The sequence below is a fragment of the Leptosomus discolor genome, chromosome 10 (assembly GCF_034619465.1).
Source record: "Leptosomus discolor isolate bLepDis1 chromosome 10, bLepDis1.hap2, whole genome shotgun sequence".
NCBI lineage: Eukaryota > Metazoa > Chordata > Aves > Leptosomiformes > Leptosomidae > Leptosomus > Leptosomus discolor.
In genome coordinates, this window is record NC_141400.1 from 10488004 (window position 1) to 10515064 (window position 27061).

The window sequence follows — 27061 nt, forward strand, 5'->3', positions numbered from 1 at the left end:
ACGCGATTTCCGGGAACCCGTCAGGAAGGGACATAAACAAAACAAACCCCGAAGCCGCATGGAGGGTCCGGGCCGGAGCGCGCGGGGCGGCGCCCCCTGCTGAGCCTCGGCCGCCCGGTGAGTGCGGGCTGCGGGGGGGGGCCGCGGCCGCGAGGTGCGCCCCGGGAAGGCGGGAGGGCAGCGCGAGGGGCTGAGGGGCGCCCCGGGGCCGCCCGCGGGGCCGCGGCTGCCGGCGCGCTGGAGGGGCGGTGGCGGGCGGAGGGCTTCCCGGCGGGGAGGAGGCGGTGTTCGCCTGTGCGCGCCGGACAGGGGGCTGCGGGGCGCGGGAAGGGGTGTGTCTGCCCGGCTGCTGGGCGCCGGGGAGAAGAGGACGGGGATGGTGCCCAGCGGAGCGGTGGGAGCCCGCCGCCCCCTCCGCTCCCCTCGCTCCGCCGGGGGGGTGTGGCTGCCGGTGCTGCGGGCGAGCAGCTGTGCGTGCGGGGGGGGGGGGGGGGGGTGTCCGGCTCCCAGAGCTGAGGTTTCGGGCCCGGTGGCTAGAGGGGGGCGGGCAGCACCGATGTGGCTTGAGGGCGCGGTGAGAGGGGCTGCGGAGGGACGCGGCAGGCTGCGCAGGGGACGGAACGCGGGCTTAGCAGCGAGTTGTCAAGAGCGGCCGGTGCCTTTACAAGGAAAGCGAGTCTCGCAGCGAGCGCCGGGGAGACGAAAGCGTCGTTCTGCTGGGGGAGACCGGTCGTGCTGGTTGTGCGGCTGGAGGGACTGCTCGGCTGCCCGAGAAGGCGGCTGCCGCTCCGGGGCTCGTGTGCAGAAAGGCTCGGTAGTTCCTGCGCTCTGTTGCTTGTCACGCTCGTAGTCGGCTCCTCCGCTTTCGACCTGTTTGAATGCTCGGGACGGCCAGGGGTTGATCCATGGGTGTGTGGGGTTTCTCTGCCTGGGGCGTGCTGGTGTCCAGGGGGGCGGCTGTAGTCCGGCCGCGGGGCCGAAGGAAGCGGAGACGGGTCCCGGGCCGGTGTGCGAGTGGCGGGGCAGGGTGACGAGAGGGACTCTCCCCGCTCTGGCACGGCATTTTATGTAACTGACTGGGACGAGGGGGCACGGAGGTTCGGGGGGTGAAGGGTGAGCGGCAGCCCCGTTCGCTTGGGAAGGGGCTTCCCCCGGGCAGCGAGGGATGCGCCCGGGGGAGGCCGCGGGGGCCGCAGGGCGGGGGCTGCCTCCCGCGGGGCAGGGGAGCCCTCCGCGCTCTTCCCGCCACGCCGGGGCCGCGGGAAGGCCAGCGCGGGATCCCAGTGCCCCGCGGGCCGACGGGTGCGGCTCGGCTGCTCTCGGGGCGGCCTGGGGGGCCCGGGGCCGCGGCCGGTCCCCTCCGGAGCGGCGGAAGGGGGTTTGTTTACATGTCGCTTCACCCTAGCTTGAAAGGGCCGCTGGGCGGGTGAGCGGCGTGGGCGGCGACGAATGGCAGCGCGCGTGGCTGAGGAGCGAGCCAGTGAGAGGGCTGGGAGGGCGGGGCGGGGTGGTGGCGGCCGGGCTAGGCTGCGCTCCGCGCTGCCTGGCGGGGCGGCCATGTTGGCTGGGAGGTGTGTTAGTGGGTCAGGGGCGGGGGCGCGGTGTGGGCCGGGGCCGCTGGGTCCGGGTGAGAGCTGACCTGCCGAGAGCTTCCCTGCCGCTGCCCGCGGGAGGGACGGGGGCTGGAGCGGCGCCGCTGGCTGAGGAGGGCGCCCGCGGCCCCGTCCCTCCGGAGCGCTTTGCCTCAGGGCGTCTCTGGCTCCTGGGGGTCGGGCCACCGGGGTCCGCAGGCGCGGCCCAGACCGGCCGGCAGCCGGGGCGCAGGCCGGGGGGCCGGGGGCGTGGGTAGGCGGTGCCCGTACAGCGGTGGTCGCGTTCCCCGCCTCGGAGGGGAGGACGGGGCGCGTTCCCGCCTCCTGCTGTGAGCCCGTTCCCACAGACTTGACTTATGAAATATCGATAACTTCCCCGGGCCGCCGCAGGAGCTGCCTCCGGGTGTGTGTCTGGCTTTCGGCATCTCCCCACATGGGTCTTCGCCACCTCTCCGGGTCTGGATTAGGTTCACGCAGGCTTTGAGGCGGGGGCAGGTTGCCGAAAGCCCCTCGTGTCACCAAGGACCGAAGCCTGACCTTTGTTTCCCCTCCGTCCTGAAGGTCCACAGCCTGGGCTTTATTTTGTGTAGTGATGCCCGCGGTATCGCTGGCATGCCCTAATCTCATCCTGTGAGCTGGCAGTGGTTTAACACAACCGTGCAGCGTGGCGAGGCCAGCCCACGGTGCTTCTCAGGGCATCGTCTGCTATAACTGATCAGATATCAAAGATAATTGAATGACCAGAATTCACTGTGTCACGCTCCAGTGTGAAACACGGGCTCTTCTTCAGGCTTCTCTATGCAACAGGCTGAACGGTTTCAATCATTCAGCTGTGCCAGCTGAAATGTTAACTTCTCATTTAAAGTGAGCGTAATCTTTATGTTGTTGCCATTTGAGGGTAACTTGTGGAAATCATGCAATGCATAACCTGCAAAGCAGAATCAGATTCTGATATTGTCTTCCAAACGCTTTAAAATGTTTTTGAAATGATGATAAAAAGGCCTTTGTCCTAAGGTGGCTTAACCAAGTGCTTTTAAGTATCCTTGTGGGGAGGGTTAATTATTATTGTTACACATATGTTTTTGTAGTAAGAGTTATAGAGGGGTGGGCACAGGTGCCTTAGAAACTTGGTCAATTTTTATTGGTGGCAACTTAAATGAGAATTTCTATGAGAAATATATTGGGTGATTGCTTTAGCAGGAAAGGTTTCCTGTAGAAATGTCAATGCTCAGTGATGGTACTTCTTAGAGGTGTGAATAATAACTCACAGACCTCATACAGTGCTTCGTAGCTAGTAGTTTACCTGAGCAAAGAAAGAATTGTTCTGCCATTGAACAGCCTTGCCATGTTTTCTTTAAATATTGAGTGTGGCAAAGAGCTTTTTGAAGGACAAAGGCTTGACGAACCTTTGGTGTTAGCAGGAGTTAATTGGGAATAAATAGACACTTCTGTCCGACTAATAGACTGATAGCGTATAGATAAGGGAGCTCACTGATTTAGGTTCACATGACTTGCATGTCCATGCTGTGTGGTTTGTGAAGCCTAATTAAATGGTGTTTTAAAATAAAAGTTTGATAAGGATATTTGGCACTTCATAAGAAGCGCTTCAAAGTTGGTGCTGGCTTGAAAGTCTAGCCAAAAGTTTTCTGAAAATCATAGATTTTAAGGTTTAGACATCGCTATAATAATTTCCCTCATTATTATATATATTAAAAATCCTCCTTCTGTTTTTTGAACCCTTATGTTGTGGGGGTTTTTTTACTTTTTTGACTGTTTTGACTGATGCATTTTTCTGATTTGTTGCTGGCTTTGAAGTATGCTGTACTGACAACTCATTTCAAACAAAGGTATAACAAAACATAATTGTACAGAATGAAGAGTAGACTAGATTGTACCATTCCCTTCATCATGAGAGGCGGGTTTTTTTCTGGGAACTGTAGAATTAATTTTTTCTTGCCCTGAAAGACTTTGCCCTGTCAGGGGAAAAAAAACAAAAAAAAAACCAAAAAAAAACAAAAAACCCACCCAAAAAAACCCCAACCAAACAAACAAACTCCACCAAACAACAAGAACACCAGCCATCATGTAGGAATGTGGAATATTGCTGAAGATTGTAAGCTAAATTTGTTGTTTAAGTTTTGCTTTTGTTTTCTGTCTCTGCTTTGGATGCAGTTTGCTTCAGGGGAAATCTCTGGCTCAAAAAAAAAAAAATTGAATGTTAATCTTGCTGCTAATTCTCTTGTGCAAACAACTCTCCTAACTCTACAGTGGTATTTTAATAAAGGTTTATGCAATTAATATTTTAAATATAACTTAAAAAAAATAATTGAAGTGTGTTTATATAGTTCTAATAAGTTTAACATGCTACACATCCTACTCTTGGCACTAAAATAATAAAATCTCAGTCTGTGTTCCAGAATGTACAGAAAAGCTAGCACTTCTACTAGGAATATATTATTCTAGGCATAGTTGTTAGAAAATACACAGATGCAATACATTGCTTGCTGGTTTTTTTTTAAAAAAAAAGGTCACTTTTTTCCTCCTGCCTCTTATGTGATGATCAGTTATTGACATTTGCCTGTTTGCTTACACAGTTGTGCTGAAGTGGAATACCCCTCCAGAGTTGGGTAGCTGGCTTTGACGTGTAGGGGCATGAATTCAAACAAGGAATAGTGCTGTATTCTCTTTGGTAATTCGTCAGCTCTTTTGCCTGAGATGTTGCTTGTGTGATTGGAGACCAGAGCTTCTGTTTAGTGGTATCACTTCCACATCTTCAACTCTGCTGTGGGCAAGTAGGATTAGAAAAATAATATTGGGGGGAAGGGGCAGTCAGCAGAGTAAAAGGAACAGAGACAGTGAAATAGCAGTTTCCATCTCCCGAAGGGAAGAGACTTAAAAGATGTGAAACAATCTTTGTATCTTTAGTTCTTTCAAATCGCATCTTCTCCATCCAATTTAGGATCTGGCTTAGTTTAAGCAGATGTTGTTTGCTCTCCAGGTTAGAGAAAGCAACGGTCATAATGTCTTAGATGCTTTTGTTGGCATTTTAATAGAGGTACGTCACTGAGGAGGTAGACTTGGCTTCTTCAGATGAGCAGGTGAATGAGGCTATGGTGAGTGGGTGGAAGCAGAGGAAGACCTTTTACAAAACTGTCTTTGCTTACCTGCTGTGAATAAATGAAAACCACAAAAGAAAACTTAGGTGTCTTTGTAGTGTGGGAGAAAAGTAAAAGAATTTTTTGAAGTCTGACTAATAATTGAAGAATTATAGAAAGAAGAAAAAAACAAAACAAGAAGAACATTACACTTGAAACAAAACTAAGAAAAATACCTTCTGTGCTTGAAGACCACGCTGAGCAGAGTGTGTTCTGTAATGGGAAACAAATTGGCGCAAACTATGGAAGGAAGAAAGTTTTGAGAAGCGTAGGAGAACTTCTTGCATCTCTAACGGCAGTACTTCATAAAATGTCCAGATACAGCAAACGCTGCATAGTACATAATGGTTCTTTTAAAATAGGTGGCATAGTTTTTGTGCGTTCTCCGAAATGCAAAGTTCAGCATTTTGAATGTCTTGGTCTGAGTTTGTACGTTTAATACTGATCTGCATCAAAAATGTAACTTAGACTGTATGATACAGTTGCCATCATGAAAAGTGTGACTGTTCGTGGAATGTATTTATAACAGGCGTTTAGCTGCTGTGATAATAAGCACTGTACAGTCAACAAAATGGTATAGCGGCGCTCTGTGTGCTTTTCAAATTGTACAAGATACACATCTGAATTGAGACAGAAATAGCAACTTTAGTTATAGCTACAGTACAAATGATTCATACAGGTGACTGAGGAAGACTTCCAGAGTTGTCAAGCTGAAAGCTGGCACTTCAGGTTTTTCTCTTGTAGGGGCTTCTCGGGAAATAATGTTTTGTTGCAGAAGGGTGTTTTACTAGTCTAGGGAAGGGGCATGTGCATGGTCACTGCCATGTGTCTCCTTAATGCTTCATGTTTTGAGTTTAGGTCCTGCTATCTGCCAATTTAAATGTACTGCTGCATCAGTAATGTCATGTAATAGGCCTGCCATTAGATTGAATGAAGTTCAGTCTTCCCCAGGTGTCTTGGGACCACTATTAAACTATTCTAAATGTGCCTTTTCAAAAAGTAAATATAAATGCAGAGGATTTTTATTAGGATTTGTTGTTAGGTTAATGAATTATTAACTATACAAGAGGTTTTGGTTGCATATTGACAACCAATGGAGATTTTAACCAATGTATATATGCATGCCTCCATCAATACCCTAAATTCTTAAAAGTTAGATGAACGTAGCGGTTCCTGAGATGTCTTGCCCTTCCTCATGCCCAAGTGAATGAGAGCAAGCCCTCTCCCAGGAGCGGGGGTGCAGCTCTGCACTGATGTGACTCAAGAATCTGCAGACACAAAACCAACTCAGGGGCTGGTTCCTTAATCACCTTAACCTGATTTAACTGCAGGCTGCTGCCAGAAGCAGTGGTGGCACCCTGCCTGCTGCTCGGGCTCTGTATTCCACCTGCGGGCAGTTGCTGTGAAGCGGCTACAGGATTTCACCTCTGTATCTCTGCGTTTGGAAAGGGCTGTTGTAAGGCAGTAATGAAGATTGTCCTGAAGTAGAAATTCCTGCTATATTTATCTTCAGTAATTCTTACATTACTGTTCTTGAGCTCTGCCACAGATCTTTCAGTTCATTCAAATCTGTATTCGTTATAGATGACGTAACAACTGTACTATTCTGTTCTAACTCAGGCTTGGGCTGAGAGTATCAGTAATGATAAATTCTGTAAAAACGGGACTTCAGCTGCAGTCTACAAAGTTACTTTCCTTCACAACGAGTCAGATTTTACATCTGTGCTTCCATAGGTGTCATTGGCTTTTACTATACATCTTTATTTACCACTTCATGAAAAAATACTGGTAGTTAAGGGTGAACACCAGGAGTCTTTTAATGAAGATCATGAAGATTCTGGGAAATTTAGCCAGCAGTTGGAAGTAGGTCTGCTTTGTTGGGAGTGTGAAGCGTGCCTAGATTGTGCTGCTCCCAAGGCAGTGTCTGTCTTTTTATGGCCTCACCATGTTTCCCCCGTCCATAGAGTTACCAAGAAAAATCTTATGTTGTAGAATACTTGAATAGATCCTAATGGGATCAAGTCACATTTAAATATTAATATTATAAAATGTCAGGAATGAAATATAAAGATAATTACGGGAACAATCAGATTAGCTGATATACTGCTTTGACCCAGGAGGACATACACTGTGATTCTTAAATGATGCTGTAAGTTTATAGCTAAAACATCACTCCAGTCTTTGAAATGGTAAAAGTATTTTGAACGTTTAATGTCTGTTTTTTGAAGATTTGTAAATGATCCAGAAGCTCCCTGGTCCTGACACTTGGAAGTGTTGGTCAGTTGTTACTGGAATAGTGTCAGTACAGATTAAGTTTCACCCCCCTTTTCTAGTTGTGTATGAAATACAGTGGAACGGCTTGTGGTACGTGTTCTAACAAAAACCATAACAAAGAATAACTGGTAAAGAAGCAGCAAAAGTCTCCTTTCCTTCCCCTTTACATCATGCAGTGGCAGAACTCTGACAGTCTCCCATGCGAATGCAGATGGTGGTGTTCTGGTGTTGACGTCAAAGTGTTAATCTGATGTTCTGTTGAAAAAGACATCAATCTCTCCCACTCTGTATGGAAAGAAAGAAAGAAAGATACTACTTAAGTATAGATTGGTATTAAATATCCTTCTCGTCTCTTTGTTTGCGCATGAGAACATGGTTTACGTGTTTTAAAGAACAGACCCTTTCTTCTAGATCAGGCCAGGTTCAAAAGTGACTTCATCATTCATGCCACTTCTAACAGCGTAAGAAGGACTAGTTCTGCTGCGGTGAAGGGAAACAGGAGTTCTCGGGGCACATTGCCCTGGGACACAAACTTAACTTTAAATGCCACTTTAAGGTAAGTAAAAAGAGTTCCCCAGAAGTTTTAGAGCAGAAAGAAAATTTTCTAGGAAGGAACTGGCTCTTATTTGACACAGAGCCCTACGAGGAACGGCTTGCTTTGGCGGTGGTAGCGAGGTTTTACTGAGAACTTGTTTGTATCCAGACTTGTAATTGTAGTTCTTTATGTTCTAGCTGCTATTTGAAAAGCAGTATGTCTTGATAAGTAAAGACTTTCTTGCATGACGTCTGTCTTTACCACAGTCTGATGGTGTATATGTTGAATATAACAAAATAGCGGAGATAACTGTCTGAAAGTAGGAATAATCACGGGGATGCTGTGATGTGCTGGTAGGAGGAGGGTTCTGAGTGTAGATAGGCTGTAGGAGAACACTTTTCCTTTACTATTTGTTTTTCAAAACGAGAGAATAAACATAGCCTGAGCAGATTGCACTGAAGTCTGACTTAGGGGCAATGCTGAGTGAAGAACTGTGCTCAAAGAAATAAATATATTTTAACTGATAATGTTGAAAAACGGTACAAGTATGATGGTTCAGTTTTTTGTTATGCTCCTCTAATGCTGCTTTTTTGTTAAAGAGATTTTTTATGTAAGGGTGGGGATCTTGCAGGCAATCAAGACAGTAAGAAAGCAGCATCCTTGAAGACTATGCCAGTTGCATTAGATACTAAGGTTTGGTGCCGCGGATGATTTTTTTAATTATTGTTTTTGAGATTACATTTTTCTTTTTTACTTTCTGTTACTTATTTTCTGAGGTTTTTGTCATGCTTTTAGTTACTGATATAGTTACTGATGTCTGTGCTAAGGAGTTTGCTTTTCTACAGTTCAGTTTTTTCCTTACGTTATTAAAAAATGCAGGATATGAAGCTTGGAAAAGTCTTTAGATGTACGTATGAAGTAGCAGTGGGTCTATAGAAACTACTAAACTGGTAAAATTACTAATAGATAAATTGGACCAATTTCAACATGTGCCTTACTTGAAATTAATAGAGAAGATATTTTGTTAGGCATCTCTGAATTTGGCACAATTTTTAATGTGTTCTGTTGGGGTAGTCTATCTCTTCCAAGACTTCCTCTGCTGCTGGGCAGTGAGCATGCTTGCTGTAATCCCTCTGCCACTAGATGTTGCTATATGAGTGATATAATCTTATCTGATGCTGGATGGATTAATCTATTAAGAAAAGGAGGAGATACCGCTGAATCAGTATTACTGCCTATTCTGAAATCAGTTTTTTGAGGTATTTGCCTGAGATGTTTTAGAATTCATTTGCTCTGTTGTATTAGTCATAAGGGTTGTTTGTGTCTCGTATACCCAGCAGTAGGCTACTCATTATTTCCAATTAGCAGACTTTTCTTTTCATATGTCTATAGGGCTCGTGGTCTCAGTAGCGAGGGAAAAAGGCAACAAAATGTAACTCAGCCAAAAAGGTTTTTGCAGGAACTCTGTTCTGTAGCATCTGTGGCTTTTCATTTGATGCAAGATGGCAGGGGAAGAAAATTGCTAGGTGTTCCAGCATGAGGAATAATCACTTTTCAGGGGAAATTTTTGTCTTCACTTCAGCTGTTTTTTAAGCTCTACCTTTTTGGTGGAGGATTACTTACCTCCTTGCGCTTTTGCTGTGTTTATTCTAGACAGAAGTCTGCAAACAGAAGAGCTCCATCAGGGTGAACTGAAGTTATCCTAAGGAAAAATTTCATTGCATGGATTGTGTAAACTCGCTGAGACAGAAGTAAAGCTGGAAAGGAATCTACAAGTGAATAAAACAAGAAGTTTGGAATTGGATTTGGGGAATCTGGGCTTGGAAATGCCTCAGGTAAGTCTGTTAGGATTTTATTTGCTACTGTAAATAATTTTGCTTCCTTATTTAAAAAAAAAGTTTAAGAGCAAATTTGACTGACATTAGTAGGGAGAATTTGTAAGAGATTAAATGGTGTATATTTTTTAGTGTCCCAGTAGTGTCTGTGGTGGAAACTATGTTGCTGCTCTTGGTACTGTTACTTGTTCACACAGCAAGATTTCAGCAAAATTGTCTTGATGAGGGTGGACGACTGGAGAGCAGGCTTTTGTTACTGCAGTGATTCACATATCAGCACACTGAATGACTTTCAGCAGTACACTGTTTCTCCCTTCCCAACCCTCAGGGCGAGTGTGTCTAGAAGAGAAATAGAGGTCTGGAATTAAATGTAGCAGAAAGCCTTGCTGCCCATTCCCTGCATGCCCAGTCATCCTGTGTGATGTTTTTTTGCAAAGTTCCACTTTGTTCTCAAGAGATATAACGCTCTTGGTGTAGTTGTAATCAATTTTGCTTTTGTTACAACCTCAGGTGGAAGTTTGATTTCTAATGGTTCTAAAAACAGTCAACACTGCTTTCATACAGAATGGTTTGTGTTAGGGTGAAGGCCCTGCAAGCGTGTAGTGCCTGTTGATACTCACAGATCTTGCCAGTACTCACTCTCCTCTTCTACAAATGCTAACATATCCCTAAACTTGGCAAACACATGAGAATTGCAAACCAACAAAAAAGAATGAATGAGCAATGCTCTTGCAGCTATATGATGAATACAAATGTGTCCTTTGATTGAAGAGCTGCATGTTGTTAGGTGCTCTTAAAGCATTCTCTCGCTCTGAGAAATGACATGCATATCTGTGTAGGTAAAAGCCTTCCAGATGCAAGTGTACCAGAAGTTCAGAGACTTGGATGAAATGGCAATACTCTTTATGTTTTGTTGAAGAAAAGAATATGCTGTTGTATAGCGTGCTTCAAATGTCAGTATCATTTTTGTTGTAGCCCAGTGTGAGTGGAATGGACCCTCCTTTTGGGGATGCCTTTCGGAGCCATGTGTTTTCAGAGCAGACTCTGATGAGCACGGATCTCTTGGCAAGCAGTTCAGATCCAGACTTCATGTATGAACTGGTAGGTCATCTTTCTGTGTGTGTACATAACTTCCTCTCCTTGACTAATACCCCGAGTTCATGTAGTAATAAAGGGGTATTTGTTCAAGAATGCTAGAAGATTATTCATTACTGCTAGCTACTGATTAGGGAAGAGCCTAACTGCTTGTCCAGGAAATGTGATGCTTCCTCAAGAGACGCTTGTTGAAGCTGGCTATGAGGAGAGGCTTGATACACAAGTCTCAAATAGAGCTGTGTTGACATGTAATGGTGCTTGAGACTCTTCCTTACAATCTTTTCTGTAAGAGCAGCTGTATGCTACTTCACCCAAGCTGTGAATGCAGGGGAAGCAAAATAAAAGTTGACTCATGAGCTGCTTATATTAGCATTCTTTTTTTTTCTTTTTTTTTTTTTTTTTCCTGCATCAAAGGAGAAAAGTAGCTCACAGTCGTTAATTGATCGTATTAGAATGAGGTTTTCCAGGGACTGGTAGGCTTGAGCATATTCTGTTAAGCACACAACAAAGATTGACCTAGGTTAATAGAAACTAGAACAGCTTGCCTCTGATGTCTTTTGTATTTTAAATACGTGAATATTGGTATTAGTCTAGTTCCTGATGACCAGATGAACTTGCCATAGCAGAAAAAGAATCCAGTGGCATTTGACTTGTATCTTTAGCAATCTCCTCTGAAGGATCTGCTGCTGAAGCACAGAAGCTGTACTTCATTCTGACCCTCAAAAGAAGCTTTTAGTTGGAAGCTGAGGTATCTTCATATGTTATCACTGTCTTACACGTCACTGGAACTAAGCTCACCATACTAGATTAAGTAGAGGATAGAGATGATTGATACTTTTTTGGCATTAATTTTTAACTTGTCCTATTATGCACAGGACAGAGAAATGGACTATCAGCAAAGTTCCAGAGACAACTTACTTTCAATGGAGGACTGCAAAGACCTTGAGAACTTGGAGTCTTTTACGGACATCCTGGACAAAGAAGCTGCTCTCACCTCAAAGTGGGAGCAGTGGGACACCTACTGTGAAGACTTAACTAAGTACACTAAATTAACCAGCTGTGACATCTGGGGAACAAAAGAGGTGGATTACTTGGGCCTTGACGACTTTTCAAGCCCGTACCAAGATGAAGAGGTGATAAGCAAAACACCGACACTGGCTCAGCTTAATAGTGAGGACTCCCAACCTGTTTCTGATTCACTCTATTACCCTGATTTGCTCTTTAGTGTAAAACAAAACCCTTTAAATTCTTTGTTACCTGGCAAAAAAATTGCAACCAGAGCAGCAGCCCCAGTCTGTTCCTCCAAGAACGTTCAGGCTGAGGCACCTTTGTCGGACTGTGTTCAGAAGGCAAGCAAACCTGCGACTCAGCCTGCTTCCAGTACACAAATCATGGTGAAGACCAATGTGTACAACAATGAAAAGGTGAACATTCATGTTGAATGTAAAGACTATGTTAAAAAGGCAAAAGTAAAGATCAGTCCTTTACCACAGAGCAGACCAGTGTTGAGCCAGACACATGCTGATGCAGCAAAGGAAAACACCTGCTATTGTGGTGCTGTAGCAAAAAGACAAGAAAGAAAAGGAATAGAGTCCCCACTTAGTCACAGTACGCCTCCTGTTCTGCCTTTTAAAGAGACTCAAGAACTGCTCCTCAGTCCACCCCAGGAAACCCCAGGGCTTATTGTGGGGGAGAGCAGTCTTTCTGCCAGCACGTCTGTGTCGGATTCTTCACAGAAGAAAGAAGAGCACAACTATTCTCTTTTTGTAACAGACAGTTTGGGTGAACAGTCAGCCAAAGGAGACCCTGAGGAAGATGAGGATGATGAGGACGATATTGAAGATGAGGACCATGATGAAGGATTCGGCAGTGAGCACGAGCTGTCTGAAAACGATGATGAGGAAGAAGATTATGAGGATGATAAAGACGATGACATCAGCGATACTTTCTCAGAACCAGGTACCAGCAATGTTGGGCTTTGTTAACATGGAAGTTAACGAATTTGTCTGCCAAGTGGGAAAGAATGCTTTTGAATGCTTTATAGTTACAGATGAACAACTCTGATCTTAAATGATAAACTTTTGTCCCAGGTTTTCTAAGTGCTTTGCAAAATGTGATTAATGGAAACTATGCAAGGTGTCTATTGCCCTGTTTTGAGAAAAACTGCATGAACTGTGGTCATGCAACAAAAATAGTAACAGAGAATCAGGAAACAGCTTGTAGCCTAAGGTTGTAGAGCAACTACCTGCAATTGTCGTCTTCTTTTTTTGTGATGATGGGTTGTGCAGAGCTTTCTAGTGCTTCATTAGGTTGCTGCTTTCAATCTGTCCAGAGTTGTATCTCTTGCTAGCTGGTATGAAATCATAGCCTGAGTGAAATAGTTTCGTAATTACTTAGGTCCTACTGTAGGTACAGTTTTCCAAAGAATCCAAAGAATGTCTAACACTGAAACTAATAGAACCATTTCTTGGTGGTTTTCAGCAGTAACACTTAGTGGGTCTTCAAAGGATACTGAATTCCTCTCTTCTGCATGTAGAAATGGAGCCTTAACAACAGAAATAAGAACTAACCTTCACCTAGAAGGTAACAAAGCGGTAACGTTGTGTAAAAAATAAAATCCAAAGGGAAAGGGACAGGACTGTTACCAACTGTTAGTTTCATTGTAGAAAGTATTATTCGCATTTTGTAAATGCTTTGTAGTAGAGTATAAGAATTAAGGTATTCAGGCATTTGGCAAAATGTAACTTGGGGGGGGGGGGGGAAAGCAGCTGAAATCTTGCCTTTTTAAAAACAGCAGCTTGCCTAGAGCTTGTCAGTATTTGTCATAATGAGCTCTCAGATTAAATTATTTTCTAAGTAGATTTCCTGAGTTGGCATTAAACTTGTTAAGTATTATGGCCTTTATGTTACTTTTACATGTACATAATATGTTTTTATTAGCATTTTAAAACCTCTTCCTCCCTTCTTCTGAATTGAACTCCCTCTACTTTCTGGGTCTTTGAGTAGCTGTTCCAGCTCTGTAATGATTGCTGTACTACACAGCGCTTTGCAGCCCACGGAGGCATGTTACACAGAAAGCCTGGTAACCTTGAAAAAGAGATGATGTATTAAAATGCTGGGATTTCAGTTGGTGGAATTACATTGACTATTTGCCGTTTGTTCAGATTTTACTGACAAGCAGTCGCTCTTGCCTTCTAAATACGAGTACGTCGTGCAGTACAGTAATGAGGAGCTTGGCTTATACAAACTGGCTAGAACTTCTAAGTGAATTAAGCCATTCACCTCGAGAATGGTGATACTAAAAGTTTTACCATAGGTTTTGATTATATTAGAAGATAATGTCTCCAGTTACTTTAATTATGTCATTCTTGTACTTTGTGTTGCTTTTTTATCATTGGAGTAAAGGTAGATACTATGGATAAAGTTTCTAAAAAAAGGCATGGCACAGGAAGATTTAACCTTCAGTTGATAAATTTAAAGATGTAATTTACTGCAAGGACAAAAACTTATTATGTTATTGCTGACCCTCTGATGTATTTTATACACAGTTTGCTTTTATTTATTCTACTTCATGTATGTTTTTGGAGTGTGTGAAACACTTTCTTAAAGTGTTAGTGTTGTCTGAGGAAATACTTAGATGTAGTGAACATCAGGAACTTAAAGACATAACTTAAAAATGTGACTGGCTGTTGGCCAAGTTTGGGCAACGTTTTTATTATCACCATGATACAGATTTAGCAATTTTGTTCACCTGTAAAGGTAAATGGGAATTACCAGCCCAGGCCTTTTCTAGCACTTAAACTTTTTTTTTGCCATTACTAGTACGTTTTACCTAGCTCATTTAATAGAAATATTTGTAAATGACTGCTTCTCCCATCAAGTAGTCAAGAGATTCTAGAAATAGGAGATGCAACAAGTGATTCAGTTTTCAGTAGCACAGGAGAAGAAATAGCTGAAAGAGAAAAGTGCTTGTAGAGACACAGGTATTATTTAAGGAAGTTGCATTGCATCTATTCTGAGCACCTGGACCATCAGCTGGGGGAAAGACTCAGAAACGGTTTGACAGACATCAGCATCATTAAATGATAAAGAGAAGGGCTTTCCTGGTTCTGTTTTGGTGGGGCTATTTTTGCTTTTAATCTGGTGGGATGCAGAAGTCATGTCTATCCTGTTCTGTTTTACTGAATTTAACCGTGGTGAGTTTAAACCTAAAACCTCGGTCAGGAATGTCAACAAAGATTTTTAGGAGGGACTCACAAAGGGCTTGAAAAGTAGGTATAAGAACCATTTCGGATTTCTTAGAAGTCCGCCAAAGAAAATGAGACTGCTATATGGTGTTTGCTAAGAGGAGAATTCAAGGAAGATGAACACTGCAGAAAAGCTCAACAGATTGTTGCACTCCTCTATGTTACGGACTGGGTTAGGACCCTGTGCACTAGATTATTCTATGTAGCTTTAAAGTGATCGCAGGGCAGTGTTAGAGCTGCGAGGCAGGATGCATTAAGTCAATATAATTCAAGCTGCTAACTTAATTATAGTTCAAAAAAGCAAACAGGAAGTCTTGATTTTAACCTTATTGTACATTTGTATGCGTCAGCTCTTAGAGATTTGTTTTCATTGGTTGGCTTAATTCTGTGTTATCATGAAGATGGGCTGAATTTATACATATCTATATAAAGAGTTACACAGCTTGACATGTTTTTTCAAGGGGAAGGTAAGTGAGTTTTTGGAGAGTATTTTGATACTTAGATCAAACAGCATTTGGGTAAAATGTAAGTACAAATAAAAATATTTATGGTATTTGAAACGAATGTAAATTGTCATAATCATTTTCGCTATACCAAAAAAATGTTTTATCAAGCATGTTTCATTGTTTGGTTTGCCTTTAAAATACTGTCTTTTAAAAAAAACTAGAGAATCAAAGTAAATGAATTGATCAAATGATTAGAAACAGGACTTTAGAACTGATTTCATCCTTCTGTGCACCTTTTATTCATACTTTGTATTCTGAGGTGAGAGTCGGACCAAAACAAGAAAGTTTGTTTTTCCTCTTTCAAATGGTTTTTCAAGTGCAAACAGACTAATTGAATGGACTGTTTTAAAAAGAAGAAAGTGTTCTTTGTGCTGCTGTTAAAGGATGAAGCAGAGCTCAAGCATATGGGGTCAAGGCTTGTTAAGCTTACAGTCCGTTCAGTGGTTGGCTTTTCTTTAAGCTTCATCAGTGTAGGTGATATTTTGAAATGCATTCTTTTTTAAGTAAACTGCTATGTAGCATTTTAGTACAAAAGGCGATGCAGAGGTTTGGGTTTTTTCAACCTTAGTGTAGGTTGTCTTTATTTTCTAAAGCATACGCAGGATTTTAAAAACTCTGGTTTGTGTTTACATAGTTATGGTATAAATATTTATGCAATGTGGATAATGGCATTGGAGTTTCCATGTACTTCATGAACAGTTCATCGTATCAAGTGCATCATAATATACCTCTAAAATACTGTGTAGCTTTACTGTGGGTCATTCTCTTTATCCCACTAAAGAGGTGAGGAAGAGATTGAACAGCTTGTGTCCAGATCCCTTCAATTTAGATGGTCATTTCTTCTGGACTTTAGGTCACTGTCCTGATAAGAGAGTCCCCTTCCTCTAGTCTGATAGAGATGGATGGTTTGATTTATTTCCCAAAGGTATTAAGACTCAAGGAAGAGCAGGAGTTGGACTCGGTGATCCTAATGGATCCCTTCCAACTTAGAATATTCTATGATGGAGCAATTTTGCTTTCTTTATTAGTTTTCTGCTAATCCATCTTTATTATCTGCTTCTCTTTCCATGCTTTTTGCTTAGAGATTAATTAAAATGTGGAAGTGAGTTAGGATTTTGTTCCTGCAAATTCATGGAGAAAATTATAAGGGTGGAAGAACATTCCAGCTGCTGTTGTCTGTACTCTGCAGTGGTGGGATTGTGGGGGAGAAGAGCAGTAGAGCTTGAGGGGTCAGAGAACATAAAGGGGCTTTCAATGCATAAATAACTTCTCTCTTTTCAACTAATGAAGCACCATCACTGGCTCAATGTCTGTCCCTGGATTTAAGGCAAGTACTCAGTAGTAGTTGACACTGAAAACCAAGTCTATTAGATAATGTAAAACAGGCCTTGTCTGTGGTTTTGCTCTTAACTTGAATGCTGAGTCCACAGTTAAAGGGCTAGAAACAATTTTGTAACATTGTGTAAACAATGCAATGCATCCTTTTAGGGTATGAAAATGATTCTGTGGAGGATTTAAAAGAAATGACTGCAATATCTTCTCGGAAAAGAGGCAAGCGAAGATACTTCTGGGAGTACAGCGAGCAACTAACACCATCACAACAAGAAAGAATGCTGAGGCCATCTGAGTGGAATCGAGATACGTTACCAAGTAACATGTATCAGAAGAATGGTCTCCATCATGGTAAGAATAGAGTCCTAGGTACCAGGGAGTGTCTTTCATTCTGACACCTTCAGTAGCCAAACTCCCATACTTGCAAGTGCTGAGAAGTTGTGTTTTGGCCATGAAAATAAATCATTAAAACACTGTAAGTCTGTTGCTTAATTAGCAGAGGTCTGCGCAGTGTCCAAGGAAAGCACAGGGAACATACAGTAGTAATTTTCAGCGTGGTTTCTTCTGAGGAAGGTGGATGAATTGAGAATTGTAACTTCCAAGGGCTTTCAGTGGAAACCCCAAGAGTTTGAAATTTTCTCAGTGTGATACTGCAAACATATTGGATGGGTCACTTGACTGATGTTTGCTCCTCGTAGCTGTAGTTTCAGTCTTGCTTGTGTTAGAAGTAAGCTGGAAGTGATCCGAGATGCAAAGTTTGGGTTAACTGCAGTATGAACTAAAGGATAAGCAATAAGGCGTTAACTGTTTCTTTTTGCTCCTCCCTCTTGTTTTTTGTACCTATGTGAATGCAGCACAGTGAAGCAGTTACTCTTCTGTGAATAAAGTGTTTCTTTAAAACACCCTCTTAGAAACTTGACCAATTAGTCTAATAACTGTGTTTTATTCCTGTGACTTTTTGATGAGCAATTTGCTGTACCGCACACACGATTAACATCACCACTCTTAAGAGTAATGTTTGTTTTTTCTCACAGAACCTCTTTGGTAGGCTGCTCCATTTGATTGTGGCTTTGAAGGAGAAAAAAAAAACCAGCTTCCCTGATGTAATGTTAACGGTCCCTTACAGTTGAAAATTACTATCTTTACCGTTGCAGTTTACCTTCTGTTAAACTAAAACATTTTGTTGTTGTTGTTACTTGTAGATTTATTCAGGGGAGAAAACTTTTTTTTTTTAATTTCCTTAGCTTTTATATGCTTATGTATCTTGTAGTGAAATCCTAGTACCTATAGTCCCTATCACTGTTTCTTCTTATGAAGGCTTATATCTATACTTGTTACTAACCAACAAATAACCAAACATGCCTTGAGGACTCAGTGCCACCAGACACTTGGAGGAGCTAGTGACCTTTAAATCAGGTGCATATGCAAGGGATTTGTGGGATCAAACAGTACTTAACATGCAGAACCTACAGAATATAACACATGCAGGATTTTTTGTTTTCACATACAGACATGTACCAAGGTCATCTACTACCTCAGATCACACTAAATTATCAGCTCCCTAATAAATATTTCTGGAGCAGGTTTTGTTAGTTTTATTAACATTTTCATGCAAGTGTTTGTAATAACCAGCATTTTTAATAGAAATCTAGAAAAATATACATAGTAGTGGCAGAGAATCTTAAGGAATAAAGATTTTGTCTTGAATATGTGTATTTCCTTAGGAAAACCAGGCCTATGAGTCTATGATTCTATGATTAAATAGCTTCAAATACATATGAGAGAGGTTAACTAGCCTTTATGTGGATCATTTAAGCTCCCTATCACTGAAGTTCATTTCAGTACCAGGCCTTGACATTCCTCCTTAATACAGAACTTTAGCAATAAGATTGTAAGTCCCTGCAGAAAAGGACTTGGGGGTGCTGGTGGGTGAAATACTGCACATGACCCAGCAATGTGCACTCACAGCCCAGAAAGGCAATTGCATCCTGGGCTGCATCAAAAGCAGCGTGGCCAGCAGGTTGAGAGAGGGGATTCTGTCCCTCTGCTCTGCTCTGGTGAGACACCCCCTGCAGGGCTACATCCAGCTCCGGGGCCCCCAGCACAAGAAAGACATGGACCTGCTCGAGCCGGTCCAGAGGAGGGAGCACCTTCACTGTGAGGACGGGCTGAGAGAGTTGGGGTTGTTCAGCCTGGAGAAGAGAAGGCTCCGGGGAGACCTTGCAGCGGCCTTCCAGTGCTGAAAGGGGGCTGCAGGAGAGGTGGGGAGGGACTCTTGATCAGGGAGGGTAGTGATAGGATGAGGGGTAACAATTTCAAACTGAAAGAGGGGAGATTTAGATTAGATATTGGGAAGAAGTTCTTCACTGTGAGGGTGGTGAGGCACTGGCACAGGCTGCCCAGAGCAGCTGTGGCTGCCCCCTCCCTGGCAGTGCTCAAGGCCAGGCTGGATGGGGCTGGGAGCAACCTGGTCTGGTGGAAGGTGCCCCTGCCCATGGCAGGGGGGTTGGAACTAGATGGTCTTCAGCATCCCTTCCAACCCAAACTATTCTGTGATTCTGTGATTCTATGATTATTTAGGAATTTAATCAACTTGAGTGTGCAAGAGGATATATTGTCTGAATACGTGAGTTAGCAGGTTACAACTGGGACAAAACATTTGTGTTTGAGCTTGGGACATACACTTTTCAGCACAGTTGTGTGTATTCTGTCTATCACATCCAGTAGCCTGCCCAGCAGTATTTGCTCTTATCTGATCTGGATATAATATGAATTGTACAAAGCAGTTTGTCTGGAAATGCTCTTTCTATTGTGAAAGGCCATAGGGATCACATGATTCCAGCCCATTCTCTTATAATGAACAAAGGAACTTAAACTGCACCCAAAAAAATACATATTTAAGAATGTTTTTTCGCTGGTTTGTGTATCTATCGTGTCACTTCCCAAACCAATTTTCTGCATATTTAAAACAGGAAAATATGCAGCAAAGAAGTCGCGGAGGACTGATGTAGAAGACCTGACTCCCAACCCCAGGAAACTTCTGCAGATTGGTAATGAGCTGAGGAAGCTGAATAAGGTGATCAGTGACCTGACCCCAGTCAGTGAACTTCCCTTAACTGCTAGACCGAGGTCAAGAAAAGAAAAGAACAAGCTGGCTTCCAGGTATATATTAGATAATGCTATGTGGATGAGTACATTTGGATTACTACAACTGTACAGTTAAGATCTACCTAATTTTTGTCTCAAGAGATCTTGCTTCATCATGGCAGTTCCTGCAATGGGCTAATTACCAGTTTATTAGAAAGCAGGGCAACTAGTACTTTGGAGATGTAGTTTGCCTGTTCGGTCGATAAAGATGTATTTCCACTTAGCTGCAGGGCAAGTGACTCATGCAGTGATAAAATCTACAAGTGTGAAGCATAAGCAAGTACAGGTAGCAGCGTACTTTCAGTGAAGGTGAGGGAGTAGATAGATGATTTTGGACATCAGAGCTCTGGGACTATTGGCTAATAAGTTCGTGTGGCAAACAAACAGATGCTCTTGGGATTCTGGAATTTTTGTTAGTGTTCTAATTCTTCCCCTCTTCTTGCTATAGGGCTTGTAGACTAAAAAAGAAAGCCCAGTATGAAGCCAATAAAGTAAAACTCTGGGGTCTCAACACGGAATATGGTAAATACAACTCTTCACATCTTAATTTTTCTTTTGTTCAGACAGGTCTGTGTTTTGTGCCATCATGTAACCTGGGTCATACCTGGCAGTTTGTAGAGTAAACAGTTTTGTTGGTATAAACACAGTCCACTCCATAAAGTGTGTGTAGATTGGGTTACCGGCAGTGTTGAACTACTTTACAGATGTGAATTATGTAAATGTATGCATGTAATGTAAATATTTTTGCCGATGTGTTTACAGATATAAACTATTACATCTTAATTTTACAGTAAGTGTGATGTGACACCTTTGACACTTACAGATAACAGTGTGTGGACAACTGTGGATCTCTCTTGCTCCGGGGGAACGTGCTGTAAATCTAATCCAGGTTTTTTCTTTGCAGATAATTTACTGTTTGTGATCAACTCCATTAAACAAGAAATAGTTAACAGGGTACAGGTGCCTAAAGATGATAGAGGAGTCAACATGGAACAGAAGCTGAACGTACTTATTAAAGACACTCTTGGTAAGCAGTAAACTTAATGTATTTGCATGCACGTGAAGAGACGTGATAGATTGCAAACCATTTCTGGAATAGATAAGAAGTGGTTCCTCACTTCGGTTGTCTGTGCCTTTTGGTTGGCTACTAACCAAAGTGTTCATTGGCTTTGTATTACTTATAGCAATGTACAAGTACGTGCAATGAATAGCACCTTACAGCACGTTTTGTTACCCTCCCTTCTCAGGACTACCTGTAGCTGGCCAGACATCAGAATTCGTGAATCAAGTTTTGGAGAAGACTGCAGAAGGAGACCCCACCGGTGGCCTTGTAGGGCTACGAATACCAATGTCAAAAGTTTAAGACATGGCTTCAGCTGTTCTCATCGGTCAGATTCTACCTGTGTTGTCAAGTACTTTATTGTAAATTGCATTCTGGTCTGCATGTCAGTTTAGCATTATGTAAACACTTACAATTAGGTTCCATTGTTTTTAAATAACAATGTAGTAAAACAAATCAAAGCATGATACAAAATGCTTAACAGCATTTTTGGACCATAAACCGGATAGTTTCAAAGCTGCTTTAAGCTTAAATACAGAGATGAGGATTCTTTTTAAAATTATGTTATCTAGGACCAGAATATATCACTTTTGTTTTAGAAGCAAAACCATGTTTTTGCTAGTAAAAATTTTTAGTGTATGCCAGACATTGTGACAGGTTTATGCTCCAAGTAAAATAAGAGGAAGCATTTTTTTGGTAAAGCTGTCAATTTAGGGAGTTCTTTGTTCTTTTCTTTTTTTTAAAAAAAGAAAAATGGATTTTCTTTTGTTCTTAAAAACTAGTAAGCTTTTTTGCAACCATTAACTTGTACATAGCACACGTGGCATTAGAGCTAGTGTGCCATATAAGACTTTAATTTTCTGAGCTTAATATAGTATTTAAATGTCTGTGCAAGCAAGAGAAAAAAAGTATATTCTTTGTGCCTTGTATTTTGGGGGGAGAGCTATCAGTATAAGCTGGTAAAGTTTTGTATGAAGAAAACCCTGAGGGGAAAAACCGAGATGTATAGATGGTAAGATTATAGGTTTTAATGTATTTGTTCCAGCTTTTAAAATTTTTGAATGTATATAGGAATATGTTGAAAATGTAGATATATGCCACAGAGTCTATGTATTGTATAAAAGATGGCTCTAGAAAACTCAATTTCGGTACTTTGGCCGGAAGAAAACAAATACTTGCACATTAATGCGATTGTTTATTTTTGTACCAAAGACAAATGCAACTGATATGGCGAACTGCCAGTCTAAGTAAAGTTTTGCACAGCTTATATGATACTGTACTGAATGTAAAAACAAATGAAAAAAAAGAAAAAAATTAAAGGTCAGGGTTAGGGATCTTACTGAACTGTGAATTTTTTTGTTTGGGTCCAATTATCTACAGAAGGAGCATTCATACATAACAATATTATTTTGCTGTTCTTGTAGTTCGCTTCCATGGTAGATAAGTTGGTGGCCGTCTCGGAGTCTTTAAATCTTTTTTTTTTCTGCACTTACTGTAGGAGATTTTAATATATTTGGATTTTAGTAAGCTATTGGTAAAATAGTTTTCAACTTTGAGAATTTAAAAAAAATATATTTAGCTTGTTGTAGTATACTTCCACCAAACAACCAAAATAAAATTATTTTTATTGTAATGTGTATATATGTAAAGAGAAAAAAGAGCTACAAATATCTAATTCCTTAGTTGCCACTTTTCCAGTTGATGTATTATTATGCATGTGATGTTTCCAAGGATCAACACAGGCTTCAAACAAAACAAAACAAAACAATTTATAGACTTTTATATTTTTGTACAGGTATTTCAAAACTAGCTTCTTCAAACTTATATGTGACTTATTCTTGTTAATTCAATAGTTTCTATGATTGAGGAATATTAACACACAGTTCTTATTTGCTCTTCTGCTAATAAGAGTTGGCTTTGTAGTCAGTGTTAACGTACAGATTAAAAGCTTTAGCCTTTGATGAGAAAGTCCTTTATCTCAAGGCAAGATCATTCTCTGGTTTCATGGACCCCCCTCCTTTTTCCTCCTTGTTCTTTCTCTCCCTATTTAAAGATGACAAAACACTGTTTACTGAAAATAGAAAAACCAAATATTTTCAAATGTAGCTGCTGAAAAAAAAAAATGCAAAAGTCCATGAAGGCTTTCTCCCCACTCCCTTTGGGGAATTTCTCCACTTCATTTCTAGTTTGTCTAAGTTTGTTTGTACTGTGATTCCTTTTTGTTTATAAGTGGATTATTTTTATATCCAAGCTTGTACTATAAAAAAAGGTCTGAATCAGTAATAGTGCAGTAAGAGTGGCCGATGAAGGTGGCAGTCCTGCCACGTACTTGTGAGTGTGCACACAGCTTACTTTGTACCTGCATATTTTGGTAGACTCAAAAGGGGGGAGGAGGCCAAAATACCACTACTGAGCTGTACAGAAGGTCTTTCCTACAAGAGACCGAGCAAATACCCAGGGCAATTTAGGCAAAACTTTGTAAATCCACTTAAGACTTGCAAAATCTGAGTGGAATGTGGGTGGTTTTGTTTCAGGTGGTTTTGTTGGAGGTGGTGGTGTTAGGGTGAGGTGAGAGTTGGCTGCTGCTTTACACAGTGGGTCGGGTGTATTCCCGTTGTACTTACTGCCAGCATTGCAGTTACTCCGGCGATGCACACGGCCCATAAAACCCCGACAAAGAATGTCTCTTGTGAAGTTAAGGCCGTGTCTGTACCAAAATTTGAACACTGTCGTTCCTTTCTGATGAATGGTGTTAACGCACTGCTCAGATCCGAGAGGTCCTTATGCTATACCCAAAGCGTGTAGACAAGGCAGCATTTCTAAACATTGAGAGCAGTTTTGCAATTGGATAAAAACTTCTGTGACAAATTAAACTGACAAGGTATTAAAAAGCCCCTTTTTTGCTGCTCAGAGATACTGGGCAGGTATAACTTTATAGCTTTTTGTGTCTGAAAACCAGAATATGATTTTGGTCTAGCATTTCAAAGTAGACTTTGAATCTTTAGTGAATTCCATACCCTTGCATTTCAGTGTTTTCTATGTATTATTTTAAGTTAAAGCTTTTAAATAGTTGAGCTTTTTAATGTTGACACTTTATTTTGTAACTATTTATATGTATGTATATCTTAGAAAAGCACTTTGTTTAAAAAAAAAAAAGAAAAAAAAAGAAACTGTGTTTTATATGATTCCTGCCACTTGCTGCTAACTCTGGGCTGGTCAGAATGCTGCAGCGATACTTGATATAAATAAAACCTGGCAGTAAAATGTAGAGTAAAGATAAGACCTTTTGCTGGTTTAACTTTATCATAAAGGTGACATAGGCAAGCTGTGCAGCTTTACATTTTAACCAGGGGACTCTGTGGCATTTAAACCGTCTAGAAATGGTTGTACTTTAATGCCAGTAACAATCTGCTTCCTCTAGTGTCATTAAAATATATACATTTAGTGTATACTTATCACAAAAAAAAAAATCTTATAAGGGTATAAAAACCAACAAATGTACATGTTCTGTTTTTTGGCAATTGTAGCATGCATTTTTGGATGATCTTTAGAGAAGACCATTTTCTAAAGATTTTCAGTGTTCATACATGGTTTGTGGATCTTGATGAAGTCCTGGATTTTTTTTTGTTTGTTTTTGAGTGTAGGCATTGTGAATATTCACTTTTAATCCTATATCCAAAAACAATTATACATTTTTGATTTAATACAAACAAAAGCTCTTCCTTTTTCTGATACACTGGATTCTCTAGAATTTGTTTCCACATTAAAAGCATGCTGTCATAACTGCTCTTGTTGACATCTTGTCAGTCTGAACTTAGGTGCCACACTTTGAATTGATGGACTGCTTGTTCTGCTGTACCATGTATGATTCTCGTCCTTTCCTTCTTCCTTCATGACAGATGATGATGTGGCTTTATATTGTGCCTTACTTGTACATCTAGAACTAAATGGTTTTCATTCCCTCTGAACTCTTCAAACCTAACCCTTCTGAAATTGAATCAGAACTGATAAAAGCGTCCTGAAGAAAGTCTGGATAGATCTGATTTCAGTTTCTCTCAATAGTAGTCCTTTGTATTTATATGGAAGACCAGTTTTTGAATGGCCTTGCAAAACGTGGGGGTGCTCCTGAAGGGTGTGTTTTAGCCCTAAACCCCTTTTGCTAACGCTTCCTTTTATGGTTTATTGAACACATTTACTGATACTTGGTGAGTACTTTTTTTTGGATGAGAGAGACTTACTACTAAAGCTATGTTTACGTGTGGGTGGGCTGGATTTTCTTATCATACCAGTTGAAACATTGTGATTTAATGAAGTTGCATTGCTGTAAAGCTGATAAGAGTCAGGCTCAGCTGTGTTCAGTTCCTAATTCTTTATAGATAGACTTTTTTTCCATACTAAGAGGGCCAGGAAAAAGTTTTGGTGGTTTTTTTTTTTAAAAAAAAAAAAAAAACACCAAGCAACCAACAACAAAAAAATGGATGAAGGGTCTTCTAACTAACTAAAAGCAACCAGACACTTCTGAAATAGTGATGTCAGTTTTGATTTTTTTAAAAAGATCCCCCCCTAATATTTATCTGAAATTTGCCTTCTTTAACGGAACAATTAGCTTACAAAATACAAAGACTGGATGTGCTTTTCTTTTCCATTAATCATTTAAACATAGCTATTTTTTTTAAAGCTCTAAAAGGCTTTATCAGGAGAATTTCAAAGGGTTGTATACCAGATGCCTTCAGCAGAAATAGCAAATGCAATCCGTGCTAGTCTTCCTGAAATTCTGTTGAGGCACAACCCAGTTATGTACGGTGAATGTTAGGATCTGTATTTGGCCCCGAGACCTGAATTTCAAGAATGCATCTAATCATGATTTTATTTTAAGTTGGAGGCTTCAGTTGGAATCATCCAGTTAAGTGTGCTGCTAGATGTGGTCTTGGCTTATTGACACAGCCTTGCACACAGCTGAGGTTTATTTTGTTTACCCCAGGGATCGTGTGAAGTACATTTCAAGCAGTTACTGCTTCAGTGACTGATTCTTCTTGTAACTGTATTAAGGGCATTAGTATGTTGAGAAAACACCACTCTTTAATATCTCCCAATATAAATTGGGATTCTTAAATGTCATTAATGAAAAATGACACTTGTAGGTTATATCTTCTTTGCAGTATACAAAAATGTCTCTATCTTTCTACGATTTACATTTCGCAGTATGCCATGTTTTTCCCCCAGTGCTTCTAGCATGATAAGAAGGTGTGTGTGCGCACTGAATTACAATCCTCAGCCTCTTAGACATTCATGAACTTCCACAAGAGCAAATACTGACTATGCATTTATTGTCTTTCTAATGAGCTGTGGAGCTAAAAGTGGAGCCAGAGCTATTTTAAGCGACACTCTTGGGTGTGTTTTCCATTTAAAAAAAAAAAAAAAAAAAAAGAAACCCAAACTTTTTTTAGATAACAACCATGTTCGGAGTTTTTCTTGAGTTAAGAATATTTTGTAGTTGGGAATCTGTGCAAGTCAAATTTGGGTGAGTTAACTAGCTATGTAAGAAAAATTTCTGGATTGGATTTGGTATGGCAAAAGCACACTTTGCCCTATCAAAATTTTCTGATTAAGAAACTGAACCTAGTAGTAGCACTTCATTTTATTAATCTTTCTTATAATGATGGATATTCATACATTCTGATTTGGATCATCTATCCTCCCAGAATATTATGTCCAAGTAAAACTTACTGCAGTATTTGTGGTTGGGTGAACTCTTAAGGCTGATGGCACGTGCAGATGTAGGTGGTTGACAGGCAAAAAAAAAAAAAAAGCATTTTAGCAAAACATGGCCTCCTGTTCTGCCTATGCTTGGGGTGATGATTGTAATGCTGTCCTTGATATTCTATAATCAACTTCCAACTGGAGCTCAGAAAAACTTACTGAAAGTCTTGTCTCTGTTAGAAAATAAATTTACCTTGTTAAAAGCATGATCTGTTAAGAGTTGCAATGTTTAATGTTGGTTAATAGTTGTGCAGTTTTTATTTTTTTGAAAAGAGGCACAATTAAACTATTGACTTTGTTTACTCTGTCACCCTTGATCCCTAGCACTTCTATTCAGATACAAATTCATCAATGTATGCAACATCCTTTGTAATTTAAAATAAAAATTGTGGAGGAAATATCGTCTCGAGTCATTGTATGTGTGGAGTGATAGTGAATAGCATGTGCTCTCTTGAAGTAAATGCCCTCGCTCTCCTACTATTGTCAGCAACTTTCCTTTGGAGGGGATCATAGCTAGGTAAGG

The 27061-nt window shown here is 41.1% G+C and overlaps 1 protein-coding gene across 2 annotated transcripts; it reads left to right on the plus strand.

The window, feature by feature from the left end:
- Positions 1 to 80: 80 nt before the first annotated feature.
- Positions 81 to 26936, plus strand: CREBRF (CREB3 regulatory factor). Of its 2 annotated transcripts, XM_086470865.1 has the most exons (10): positions 81 to 117; positions 9210 to 9391; positions 10367 to 10492; positions 11362 to 12445; positions 12968 to 13069; positions 16728 to 16922; positions 19544 to 19733; positions 20167 to 20240; positions 20623 to 20745; positions 20966 to 26936. In XM_086470865.1, the coding sequence occupies exons 2-10, from the start codon at positions 9383 to 9385 to the stop codon at positions 21079 to 21081; spliced, it is 2019 nt and encodes a 672-aa protein (XP_086326991.1). In that variant the 5' UTR covers positions 81 to 117; positions 9210 to 9382; the 3' UTR covers positions 21082 to 26936. The 2 variants fall into 2 exon arrangements, with proteins under 2 accessions (XP_086326991.1, XP_086326992.1); XM_086470866.1 differs by lacking the exon at positions 12968 to 13069.
- The last annotated feature ends 125 nt before the right edge of the window (positions 26937 to 27061 follow it).